We start from the raw sequence: 13,996 nt of genomic DNA, 5'->3' as shown, positions 1-13,996 counted from the left end.
GTGGTATATCACACCCAAAAATTGGTGAATTTCACACAGAAATGTAACAGACAAATTAGTGAAATGACATAAAATAAAATACGTACAAAAAATAAATAAATCTTGATTTATGAGGTGGAGGTCCATATGGAGTAGGAGTTTGAGGAGACGGTGGACGTAGCGGTGTAGGTGAAAGCGGTGGTGGAGGAGGACGAGGTAGCCAACACTGGTTTTTGGTTTTAATTAATTAATAATTTTTTTATTAGGGTACACTTCAAAAGAGTGGGAAATATTCCAACAATGAGCAATTGCGCTGTAGTATAACAAGGGCTGGGTAGGGCCGGTATACATGTCTATTCTGCACAAGGTACAGACAAGTCCTGTGAGATCCATGCCTGGTTAATTTTAATGAACGTGAGCTTGTCCACATTGGCTGTGGACAGGCGGCTGCGCTTGTCTGTGTTAACGCCCCCTGCCGTGCTAAACACACGTTCAGACAAAACACTGGCTACAGGGCAGGCCAGCACCTCCAAGGCGTAAAGGGCAAGCTCAGGCCATGTGCCCAATTGGGAGACCCAGAAGTTGAAGGGGGCAGACCCGTCATTCAGTACGTGTAGGCGTGTGCACACATACTGCTCCACCATGTTGGTGAAATGCTGCCTCCTGCTAAGACGTTCCATATCAGCTGGTGGTGCTGGTTGTTGTGGCGTGCTGACAAAGCTTTTCCACATTTCGGCCATAATAACCTTGCCTTTTGAGGTGCTGGTGGTGTCCCTGCTGCGTTGGGGACCTCTTTCTCCTCCTCTGCCTTCGTCTTGTGCTTCCACTGTGCCCCCGCTGTCAGGTGGGAATGCCACCAGCAGCGAGTCTACCAGTGTGCGCTTGTACTCGCACATCTTACAATCACGCTCCAGTGATGGAATTAAGGACGACACATTGTTCTTGTAATGGGTATCCAGTAGCGTGGCCACCCAGTAATCAGCACAAGTTGGAATGTGGGCAACTCGGTGCTCGTTGCGGAGACTCTGCAGCATGTAATCACTCATTTGTGCCAGGCTGCCCAGAGGCAAAGAAAATCTGTCCTCTATGGGAGATGTATCGTCTGTGTCCTCTGTATCCCCCAGCCACGCACTAGTGAGGGCCATGAGCTGATTTGGTTGCCGCCCTGCTGTGAACACGGTTCCTCCACCTCCATCTCCTCCTCCTCATTCTCCACCTCATCATCCTCCAGAACTGTGCCCTTGCTGGACAATTGTGTACCTGGCGTTTGTGGGTGCAGGAACCCGCCCCCGGGGCCACTTGTGAATGACTGGCCGAAAACCTTATGAAATGATCCCTCTTCCTCCTCCTCCTGTGCCATATCCTCTTCCATCATCGCCAGCAGCGTTTTCTCAAGGAGGCATAGAAGTGGGATAGTAACGCTGAGAACGGCGTAATTGGCACTACCCATGTTGGTGGAGTACTCGAAACAGCGCAACAAGGAACACAGGTCTCGCATGAAGGCCCAGTCATTGGTAATGAAGTGGTCCTGTTCCACAGAGCAACTCACCCGTGTGTGCTGCAGCTGAAACTCCACTATTGCCTGCTGCTGCTCGCACAGTCTGGCCACGTTGCATATGAAGCAGTGAGCGGAAAGGCTGAAGTTACGCTGCAGCGCTGACAGGCGAGCAGCAGCAGGGTGAGAACACTGAAAGCGCGCACAGACGGCCCACACTTTCTGCAGCAGCTCTGACATATCGGGGTAATTTTTAAGGAACCTCTGCACCACCAAATTCAGCACATCCACCAGGCAAGGGATGTGCGTCAAACCGGCTAGTCCCAGAGCTGCTACGAGATTTTGCCCATTATCGCACACCACCAGGCTGGGCTTGAGGCTCACTGGCACCAACCACTCATCCGTCTGTTGTTCAAGGCCCGTCCACAGCTCCTGCGTGGTGTGCAGTTTGTCCCCCAAACAGATAAGTTTTAAAACTGCCTGCTGTCGTTTACCCCTGGCTGTGCTGAAGTTGAGAAAGGTGTTACGCTGACCGGATTAGAAGCCGGTAGAGGATAAGGAAGCAATCCTCGGTGATGGATGGACATGCGCCAAACTGCTATCTATCACGCCTTGCCCCGTGAATGTGCAGAGATCTGTCAGACTGACTGCATATGTCTGACTTCTTGGTTTGTTTTGATTTGGATTTGAGCTGGATCCACCTTCCCTCAGGTGTAGTGGGTTTCATCGTTAGTTAGTTTTAGTTCTTTTCTAAGAGCTCTTGATTTGTGGTGGATCGCCGGCTCCAGCTCTTCTCAAGATAAGTCCTCTCCTCCTTTCCCTTTGTGTGTGTTATCTAGGTCTCTAGGGATACGCTTGCTTCTTCCTGGTTGGAAGAAGCAGGTTGCCTCTTCCATTTTCCCTGCTGCTTAGGGTTTGCCCAGGGTGTTCAGATTTAGGCACGAGGGCATGTGCATATGCAACCTAAGGGTATGCACATGGGCACAGCAGTCTAGGGAAAGCTTTTAGAGATCGCTAGAAGGTGACCCTTTTCTCCCTAGCCTTTGGGCCTAGTCGTTTGTTCTGTTGGTTTTTCCTGTGTTTAGTTGTTTCCCCACTTACCCACCTGTCGTGACACTATCCGCCTCAGGCCCAGCCGCCACTGCATTTACCCAGTGTGCTGTTAGAGAGATATAACATTCCTAACCGTGCTTACTGGTCCACATATCCGTAGTTAGGTGGACCTTGCCACAGAGGGCGTTGCGCAGTGCACACCTGATTTTGTCCCCCACTTGGTTGTGCAAAGAAGGGATGGAACGCCTGGAAAAGTAGTGGCGGCTGGGCACGATGTACTGTGGGACAGCCAACGCCATAAGGCTTTTAAAACTCTCCGTCTCCACCAGACAGAATGACAGGATTTCAAAGGCCTGTAATTTTGAAATGCTGGCATTCAGGGCCCGGGATCGCGGGTGCATAGGGGGGTACTTCCTCTTTCGCTCCAGTGTTTTGGAGATGGAGAGCTGAACGCTTCCGTGGGACACTGTGGAGATGCTTGGTGACCCAGATGGTGGTGTTGCTGGCAGATCCTCTGTTTGTGGGTGGCAGGTGGCACTGTCACTCCAGAGGTGGATGAAGAGGCCGAGAATGCAGCAGAAGAGGAAGCAGGAGGAGCCAGATATCTTTCTTGGTTTTTGAGGTGTCTCCTCCACTGCAGCTCGTGTTTTGCACTTAGATGCCTGGTCATGCAGGTTGTGCTTAGGTTAAGAACGTTTATGCCTCGCTTCAGGCTCTGATTGCACAGCGTGCAAACTACTCGTGTCTTGTCGTCAGCACATTGTCTGAAGAACTGCCACGCCAGGGAAATCCTTGGAGCTGGCTTTGGTGTACTCAGTCCCTTGCTGCGGTGGGCAGTAGCAGGCGTACTGTCTAGGGGATGGCTGCTCCGCTTTTGTACCCTGCTCCCTCTTCTGCTGTGCTGGTGGCTCTGTACGACCACCGCCTCTTCCTCCGAACTACACAGGTCACTCGCATGACCTTGATTCCATATGGGGTCGAAGACCTCATAATCCTCCGACCCCTGTCCTCCTTGTCGGTCTGCACACTTTCGAAAGCCCCAGAAATTGGCACCTGTGTTTCGTCATCACCCAAGACGTGCTGAGGTGGTCCTCCCATGTACTCATCTTGAAAAATAAGTGGTTGGGCATTGGTGCACTCAATCTCTTCCTCTTCTGGGGCAGGACTAGGTGGATGGTTCTGGGAAAACCTGATAACCGAGTCATCAAAAAGCAGAAGATACTGCTGCATGACTTGAGGCTCAGACTGCTTAGGCTACTTTCACACTTGCGTTCAGAGCGGATCCGTCTGAGACGGATCCGCTCATATAATGCAGACGGTGGATCCGTTCAGAACGGATCCATCTGCATTATATTGTAAAAAAAATTCTAACTGTCAAAGTAGCCTCAGACGGATCCGTCCAGACTTTACATTGAAAGTCAATGGGGGACGGATCCGTTTGAAAATTGAGCCATAGTGTGTCATATTCAAACGGATCCGTCCCCATTGACTTACATTGTATGTCTGGACGGATCTGTTTGCCTCGGCACGGCCAGGCAGACACCCGAACGCTGCAAGCAGCGTTCAGGTGTCCGCCTGCTGAGCGGAGACCAAACGCTGCCAGACTGATGCATTCTGAGCGGATCCGCATCCACTCAGAATGCATTAGGGCTGGACGGAAGCAGAATAGAACAGCAGTATCTAATGCTTGTATCTCACACTGACAGATGCAGCAAAGGCTGCAAAATTTGTATTTTGCCCAAAATGGGTGTTTTTTTATAACAGAATAGAACACCAGTATCTAATGTGTGTATTTCACACTGACAGATGCAGCATAGGCCCCTGATGTAGGGATTGCCAAAAATGGGTGTTTTATTAAATCCAGAATATTATTGCAGTATTTCAAGCTTGTATCTCACACTGACAGATTTTTTTTAATAACAGAATAGAACACCAGTATTTAATGTGTGTATCTCACACTGACAGATGCAGAAAAGGCCGCAAATTTTTTTTTTTTTTTTTTTTATAACAGAATAGAACACCAGTCTCTAATGTGTGTATTTCGCACTGACAAATGCAGCATAGGCCCCTGATGGAGCGTATTGCCAAAAATGGGTGTTTTATTAAACCCAGAATATTATTGCAGTATTTTAAGCTTGTATCTCACACTCACAAATGCTGCAAAGGAACTAGATGTAGGATATTGCCAAAAATTGGTGTTTTTTAAACCCAGATTATTATTGCAGTATTTCAAGCTTGTTTTTGACTGGCACAAATGCACATATGCTATGCTGGTGCGCTGAGCTTGCATAAAATGGCCACCGCCACCCACCTAACTAACAGACGGATAAAAGTTATTTTTTCCGTGTCACTGGGCTCAGGGCAGGGTAAAAATATTGTGCACTGCACCCACAAAACAAAATCTAGGTAGATCGTTGAGTTAACAAGCACTTCTGATTAAAGATTCTGTCCTATTCTCTCCCTCACAGCAGCAGCATCCTCTCCCTACACTAAGAACAGCAGAGTGACGTGCAGCGCTACGTGACTCCAGCTTATATAGAGGCTGGGTCACATGCTGCACTGGCCAATCACAAACATGCCATTAGTAGGCATGGCTGTGATGGCTTCTAAGGGCACAGAGTTAAACGCTTGTTGATTGGCTGCTCTGCAGCCTTTCAAAAAGCGCCATTAACTCGCCGAACACCGACCCCGAACCCAAATTTTTACTGAAAAGTTCAGGTTCGTGTCCGGGGTCCAAAAATCCTAAAATTCGATACGAACCCGAACTTTACAGTTTGGGTTTGCTCAACCCTAATCAGGACTCTTCCTAGAGTTGACAACCCCACCAGTAATCAGGGGGAAAGGTCTTGGTAAAAGAGGTGACGAAGACACAAATGGTCACTCTGGCTGAGCTCCTAAAATCCCGTGTGCAGATGATAGACACTTCCACCAATCTGGACTTTATGGCAGAGTAACCAATCTGGACTTTCTGGACTTTATGGCAGAGTAACCAGAAAGAAGATTATTTTCAGTAAAAGTTACAGTACATGAAAGCCACCTGAAGTTTGCAGAAAAGCACCTTAGGAACACTCACACTGTGAGAAACAAGATTCTCTGGTCTGATGAAAACAAAAATGAACTTTTTAGCATCATTTCTGGAGAACACCAGACGCTGCTCATCACCTTAAAGGTGTTAGGTGTTATCCGGGCTATGAAAAAATAAATATATAGCACTTAAAATCTGATGGGCAGCAATATATTACTAAGCTAAGCAAGTTTTATGCAATATATATATATATATATATATATATATATCCTAATTTCCCTGGTTCTTTTCTGGCCCTTTGTTTACATGAAATAACAACAATCTCTGCCCCCCCCCCACCTGCACTTCTAAGGGAGTGAATACAAGAGCTGCCCTGAGTGACATGTCTGCCTGCTGGGAGAATCAGCAGCATGTTGTATGTGTAGGACTAAAAGTCCCAGCTGTACAATGACACTGCTAAGGGAGTGGATACAAGAGCTGCCCTGAGTGCTGGGAGAACGAACAGCAACTTGTAAGTGTAGACCTACAAGTCCCAGCTGTATAATGACACTGCTAATACACACAGGATCTTCCCCCTACTTTCTTGTGCAATGCTCTCTCTAGTCTGTCAGCTCCTGTGCCCAGAATTGTCACTGCTGCAGCTGAAGGGGTTAAGAATCCTAAGATAGAGCAGACAGCCGGCAGTGAAGGGGGGCGTGGCCAGCACAGTGACATCTCGTTTACAGGCTTGTAAATGAACTTTATCAGAGCAGGGAGAGAAGCTGACATCACAGGTCATGTGACACTCAGTGAAATCTGAGAAACCAGCCACTGGAGGTAAAGTGAGTTACCGTAATTGGGGAAACTGTTACATTTGCCTAGTTAGGAACATAGAAAGAACAAAAAAATAACTCGGGCAGCCCCTTTATTAAAAATTTCAGCAATTTACCAATATCAAGAGTTATCGAGTCCAAAGACAAATTTCCAACAGAAAAATATAACCCTTAAAATACAATATACTTTATTTTATCTTCTAAAAAGCAATATCCCAATATAACTAAAGTGACGGTCAAAACCCATCTAATGTATGCCATGTACTTCAATAGATGCTAAATGATGATAGAGGTACATATCTAGGTATAGGGTTGGGAATACTTTCCCTAAAGTTACCCTATGATTAGACTCAGCCCAGAAACGATCCCTGATGGTGGGGACTCTCTGTCTTCATGCCTGGACTATAACACCCTAGATGGCCCTAATGGGTCCTCGTACCCCTATACACCCTTACTGACCCTGGACAGGTCAGCATACCCCAACGCGTTTCCCCCAGACTATGGATTCCTCAGGGGGTCAATAAAATGGGTGGATCACATTTAAACACAAAAAAAACACAAAAACAAAAAGTAATACGATAAAGAAAGATATATATACACTCACCTAAAGAATTATTAGGAACACCATTACTAATACGGTGTTGGACCCCCTTTTGTCTTCAGAACTGCCTTAATTCTACTGTGGCATTGATTCAACAAGGTGCTGATAGCATTCTTTAGAAATGTTGGCCCATATTGATAGATAGCATCTTGCAGTTGATGGAGATTTGAGGGATGCACATCCAGGGCACGAAGCTCCCGTTCCACCACATCCCAAAGATGCTCTATTGGGTTGAGATCTGGTGACTGTGGAGACCATTTTAGTACAGTGAACTCATTGTCATGTTCAAGAAACCATTTTTCCAGTCTTCATCAGTCCAATTTTGGTGAGCTCATGCAAATTGTAGCCTCTTTTTCCTATTTGTAGTGGAGATGAGTGGTACCCGGTGGGGTCTTCTGCTGTTGTAGCCCATCCGCCTCAAGGTTGTGCGTGTTGTGGCTTCACAAATGCTTTGCTGCATACCTCGGTTGTAAGGAGTGGTTATTTCAGTCAACGTTGCTCTTCTATCAGCTGGAATCAGTTGGCCCTGACCTCTAGCATCAACAAGGCATTTTCGCCCACAGGACTGCCGCATACTGGATGTTTTTCCCTTTTCACACCATTCTTTGTAAACCCTAGAAGTTGTGCGTGAAAATCCCAGTAACTGAGCAGAATGTGAAATACATAGACCGGCCCGTCTGGCACCAACAACCATGCCACGCTCAAAATTGCTTAAATCACCTTTCTTTCCCATTCTGAGTTTGGAGTTCAGGAGATTGTCTTGACCAGGACCACAACCCTGCATGCATTGAAGCAACTGCCATGTGATTGGTTGACTAGATAATCGCATTAATGAGAAACAGAACAGGTGTTCCTAATAATTCTTTAGGTGAGTGTATATATATATATATATATATAGATACAGTTACATAGGCGTAGGGATATAAAGATAAGAAAAAATAGAGGTGAAGAAGTGTCATCCAGATATAACCTGAGCAGTCAATTCAGATGAAAGAGACTAATTAGCGTACAGTCATATCTAATCTGGCTAATATGTGCCAAAGATGACAATGTACCAGTCCCACAAAAGCCCAATGGGCAGACGGGGCTTATCACAAAAAAGGAAAATAGCCAGTTGTCAAATGGTGTCTAATATCCAAAACATATAACTCTAGATATTGAGGATAACTAAACCAGATATCGCCAGACCAGTAGACCGAGGATTGCCAAAACTAGTTGAGCAGGGATCTGTGTATAATGACGCCAGCATGGATTAAATGGGACGTGTGTCAGCAAGACCCAGATACATAAGTCTTTCAACTAATCTCATGACCGCTCAACAAGATCCTCCATCTTAGATGAATATTCAAATAGCCCAGGCACAAGGACAGACAGTTCCCACCATCAGGGGTTGTCTCTGGGCTGAGTCTAATCATAGGGTAACTTTAGGGAAAATATTCCCCACCCTATACCTAGATATGTACCTCTATCATCATTTGGCATCTATTGAAGTGCATGGCATACATTAGATGGGTTTTGACAGTCACTTTAGTTATATTGGGACATTGCTTTTTAGAAGATAAAATAAAGTAGATTGTATTTTAAGGGTTATATTTTTTTTGCTGGAAATTTGTCATCGCCTTAATACCATCCCTACAGTGAAGCATAAAGGTGGCAGCATCATAATGCTGGGGGGGGAGGGGGGTTCAGTGGCTGGGGCGGGGAGACTGGGCAGGATTAGGGGAAAGCTGAATGGAGCAAAGAACACAGATATTCTTAATGAAAATCTGATCCAGAGTGCTCTGGACCCCAGACTAGACTGAAGGTTCACTTTCCAACAATGTCAAAAGATACAAACAAGAAGTATTCACTCACTGACTGTGCTTGTTACTTCATCATGTGAGCAAATCTTGTGGCATCATACTCAAGATGACTGGAGACTGTTATTGCACCTAAGGTGCTTTAACTAAGTCCTAAATAAATTGTCTGAATACTTTTAGTATGTCAGAGCAAAATTTAAGTTTTCAATAAAATAGCAAAAATGTCTAACATTATGGAGTATTGAGCACAGAATGACGGGAAACCTTGATTTTTTTTATTCATTTTTTATTATTATTTAGCACAAAGCCACAACATAGCAAACATGTGAAAAAAGTGGTTTGAAGACTTTCCAAATGCACCCATCCAGAGAACGTCTCTTTCAGGGATGACCTTCTGTTGATTTCATCATGAAACGAAAAATCTGACAAAGACGACCCAGGACTGCTGAGCAGCTAGAATCCTATATCAGACAAGAATGGGTCAAAATTCCTCCCCCAAAACTCCAGCAATTGGTCTCCTCACTTCCCAGATGTTTAAAGGCTGCTGTTAAGAGAGCATGCTACACAATGGTAGACATGGCCCTGCTGCCCAACTTATTTCAGATGTCTTGTTGCCATCCAGTTCTAAATTGGTTCATTTTTTGATGAAATGGTAACATGTCTCACTTTTAATATCTGATATGTTTTCTATGATTTATTGCAAATACAATATGAGTCTATGAGATCTGTATATAATTGCACTCTGGTGTTATGTACATTTTACACAGCAACGACAACGTCTCAACTTTTTGTATGTAACAACGCTACCTGTAGATCCTGGGGTGTAGATGGGTTTGTCCGTCTGTATGAATAGATATCCACTTTGAAAGTTCACAAGGACAACTTTCTCCAGAGAGCAAGCAGCAGACTTTACAGTGACGTACACAAACTGTTTCCTATTTGTGTATTTTTCTAAATTATTTGAGGGGATCTGAAAAAAAAATAAAAAAATCATAATGGACACCAACAGAGGCTGAAAGGAGGGAAAGGGCTACAACACTTACTCATATTTATTAACCAACATACACAGGTTACAATGAGTGTTTCTTTTACTAGAAATTCTGAAAATCAAGCCCATTGATTTCATTGAGAACTGTGTAATACCTCATTACTCCTGTGGTGGTGCTGCAGTGGCGTTTAATACTTCCTATCCATCCATATGAGCTGTGATGGCTAATTTCTGAAACTATAGCTGTGGTAAAACTACGACTCCCAAGATGTCGATAGAACTGAATGAAGCATGCTGGGAGTTGTAGTTTCACCACAGCTGGAGTGCCGGAGGTTAGCCATCACTGCTCTAGAGTGTTCATCAGGAATAAGTCTCATTAACCAAAAACAGTTTCCACCAGTCAACAACAATTACAATGCAGTTTAGTAAGACTTGCAGATGCAGGCCTAGATCATGGGACTTTTGGCCAGTGCCGGCATCAGCATGACGGGGCCCACAGTTTCTTAGGAGGCCCATGCGTTTCCGCGGCCCCTTTAAACATTTTGCCGTATTTTAACTTTATGCTGCTGCTGCGCTGCCATATCACAGGATCTCCAGCAGATCGGAAGAGGACTGGAGGAACGTGCACGTGATCACAGCTGGGGCGGCGCGGAGGCAGAGCTGATCAGCAGTGGGAGCGCAGCTGAAGACACAGCCGAGTGCAGAAGAAACCAGGAGCAGGGCAGCCGTCAGTGTGAGATGTGAGTCACTGTGACGTGTGACCACTGACACCACACACCAGTAACATGAGGGGGCGGCTGCAGGGCTAATGCATGGTGTTGTGTTTTTGGGGAGGGATACCCTCCAGCCTCCACTAATAGGAAAATAATGAATTGAGCAACAAACCTATTTGTGGGGGAATTCCTTAGACACTCCCCCCCCCCATCCCAGTGTACCTAACCTCTGTATTGAGTGCACAATATTCGCATATTACGCGATCATTACCGTGCTGATTTTTCGTGTAAAAAAAAAAGAATATAACAAATATACGAATTTGCGAATATATCACGAATATTCTACAAATTATTCGCGAAATATCACAAATTCCAAAATGACCCCTGCCAAAATGACAGACTCACTGACTGAAGCTGGAAATGCTGCTGACTGAGCCTTTAGGAATATTTGCTTTGCTGCTTACTGTGCATTTCTTTTCCTCATCCATATACAGGTCCTTCTAAAAAAAAATAGCATATTGTGATAAAGTTCATTATTTTCTGTAATGTACTGATAAACATTAGACTTTCATATATTTTAGATTCATTACACACAACTGAAGTAGTTCAAGCCTTTTATTGTTTTTAATATTGATGATTTTGGCAGTACAGCTCATGAAAACCCAAAATTCCTATCTAAAAAAATTAGCATATCATGAAAAGGTTCTCTAAACGAGCTATTAACCTAATCATCTGAATCAACTTATTAACTCTAAACACCTGCAAAAGATTCCTGAGGCTTTTAAAAACTCCCAGCCTGGTTCATTACCCAAAACCGCAATCATGGGTAAGACTGCCGACCTGACTGCTGTCCAGAAGGCCATCATTGACACCCTCAAGCAAGAGGGTAAGACACAGAAAGAGATTTCTGAACGAATAGGCTGTTCCGAGAGTGCTGTATCAAGGCACCTCAGTGGGAAGTCTGTGGGAAGGAAAAAGTGTGGCAGAAAACGCTGCACAACGAGAAGAGGTGACCGGACCCTGAGGAGGATTGTGGAGAAGGACCGATTCCAGACCTTGGGGGACCTGCGGAAGCAGTGGACTGAGTCTGGAGTAGAAACATCCAGAGCCACCGTGTTCAGGCATGTGCAGGAAATGGGCTACAGGTGCCGCATTCCCCAGAAACAGCGGCAGAAGTGCCTGACCTGGGCTACAGAGAAGCAGCACTGGACTGTTGCTCAGTGGTCCAAAGTACTTTTTTCGGATGAAAGCAAATTTTGCATGTCATTCGGAAATCAGTCTGGAGGAAGACTGCGGAGAGGGAAATGCCAAAATGCCTGAAGTCCAGTGTCAAGTACCCACAGTCAGTGATGGTCTGGGGTGCCATGTCAGCTGCTGGTGTTGGTCCACTGTGTTTTATCAAGGGCAGGGTCAATGCAGCTAGCTATCAGGAGATTTTGGAGCACTTCATGCTTCCATCTGCTGAAAAGCTTTATGGAGATGAAGATTTCATTTTTCAGCACGACCTAGCACCTGCTCACAGTGCCAAAACCACTGGTAAATGGTTTACTGACCATGGTATTACTGGGCTCAATTGGCCTGCCAACTCTCCTGACCTGAACCCCATAGAGAATCTGTGGGATATTGGGAAGAGAAAGTTGAGAGACGCAAGACCCAACACTCTGGATGAGCTTAAGGCCGCTATCGAAGCATCCTGGGCCTCCATAACACCTCAGCAGTGCCACAGGCTGATTGCCTCCATGCCACGCCGCATTGAAGCAGTCATTTCTGCAAAAGGATTCCCGACCAAGTATTGAGTGCATAACTGAACATAATTATTTGAAGGTTGACTTTTTTTGTATTAAAAACACTTTTCTTTTATTGGTCGGATGAAATATGCTAATTTTTTTAGATAGGAATTTGGGGTTTTCATGAGCTGTATGCCAAAATCATCAATATTAAAACAATAAAAGGCTTGAACTACTTCAGTTGGTGTGTAATGAATCTAAAATATATGAAAGTCTAATGTTTATCAGTACATTACAGAAAATAATGAACTTTATCACAATATGCTAATATTTTTAGAAGGACCTGTATGTACATAGTGTGGCAGTCCCCACTCACTATGCGGTGCTGAGACAATGGATGGAGCGGACTGCGGCGATGAGCCTGCCCCATACACAGCAGGTGCTGTGACGATCTCACCATCGTATAAGTGTCTGTCCCTGTGTGTGTGTCTGTCTCTCCCTGTGTGTGTGTCTGTCTCTCCCTGTGTGTGTCACCATCGCCATGCCCACAGTGTTCCTATGTCTTGACGCAGCTGCATCAGGACATTCTGTGCAGGGCAAGAAGAAGATGGAAGAAGAGGCAGCAGCATGGAGTCCTGTGGGGGAGGCACACTAAGGACTTAGGTAACACTACTGCATGATCTACACTAGTGTTATCTGTGGTTTTACATAGGACTGCAGGCATTACTACCACATTATCAGCTCTAGTGTTATCTGTGGTTTTACATAGGACTGCAAGTAACACTACTACATTTTCTGTACTCAGATAGCCATCACTGTGTGGTTTTACATAGGACTGCAAGTGATATAATCTGTACTCAGAGAGTTATCACTATGTAAGGGGGACCACTGATACTTTATCGCCCAATGGCCCTCATGAGCTGGCCCTGCTTTGGTGCAGGTAAAATTGAAGCTCAGTATGTTACAACCTGGTCCTTCACCATAAACTCAAAAGGGTATTTTTGGTGATTATTTTGAATAGTCAATTATTTCTAGAGCTACCCACATTATTTCGATTGAGGCAGAATATGGAAGTCAAAGTCATAGATAGAAGAAGAACTAGAAAATGATTGCGGCATCTAACCTTAAAGGGAACCTGGCACTTCAAAAACGCATATAAAACCGCCAACATTACCTTATAGTAGCCCCCAGTCTGTTATTAATCATGTGTTTGATCCAGTAATCTGATGTTTCATACATGACAAAAACAATGTTTTAAGCACCATGATCGCTATCTTGCCGGTCAGCCTGAAGTCAAGGGGGCAGCGGCCTCCATTCTTCAAGCCAAGATAAGAATGCCCCATAACCGTCCCCTCTTGTGTGTGATTGACATCCTGAAGTGAAGCCTGGGATCACGTTAGTCTCACGCATGCTAGGTGTGCTGATGAAACCCGGCTAACTGCCGGAGCCGGAGAACGCGATCCCAGGCCTCACTGCAGGATGTCAATCACACACAGGAGGGGACGGTTATGGGGCATTCTTATCTTGGCTTGAAGAATGGAAGCTGCTGCCCCCTTGACTTCAGGCTGACCGGCAAGATAGCGATCATGGTGCTTAAAACATTGTTTTTGTCATGTATGGAACATCAGACTACCGGATCAAACACATGATTAATAGCAGACTGGGGGCTACTATAAGGTAATGTTGGCTGTTTTATATGCATTTTTGAGGTGACAGGTTCCCTTTAACATTAAGGTCTATAAAAAAAAAAAATCATACTTACCTCATCTATTTGATTGCAAAAATGCCCGCCGCCGCCATCTTG

The 13,996-nt window shown here is 45.1% G+C and overlaps 1 protein-coding gene across 1 annotated transcript in view; it reads right to left on the bottom strand.

The window, feature by feature from the left end:
• The window catches only part of LOC122927156 (A.superbus venom factor 1-like), a 503,636-nt gene that overhangs the window by 406,772 nt on the left and 82,868 nt on the right, over window positions 1–13,996 (bottom strand). The window contains exon 3 of the mRNA XM_044278753.1: window positions 9,572–9,734. Coding sequence (XP_044134688.1) covers window positions 9,572–9,734 — 163 coding nt within the window. The remainder of the gene's footprint in view (window positions 1–9,571; window positions 9,735–13,996) is intronic.

The sequence above is a fragment of the Bufo gargarizans genome, chromosome 2 (genome assembly GCF_014858855.1).
Source record: "Bufo gargarizans isolate SCDJY-AF-19 chromosome 2, ASM1485885v1, whole genome shotgun sequence".
In the NCBI taxonomy this organism is placed as follows: Eukaryota; Metazoa; Chordata; class Amphibia; order Anura; family Bufonidae; genus Bufo; species Bufo gargarizans.
Note: the sequence above shows the minus strand (reverse complement) of the source record. Positions and strands in the feature narration are given on the sequence as shown.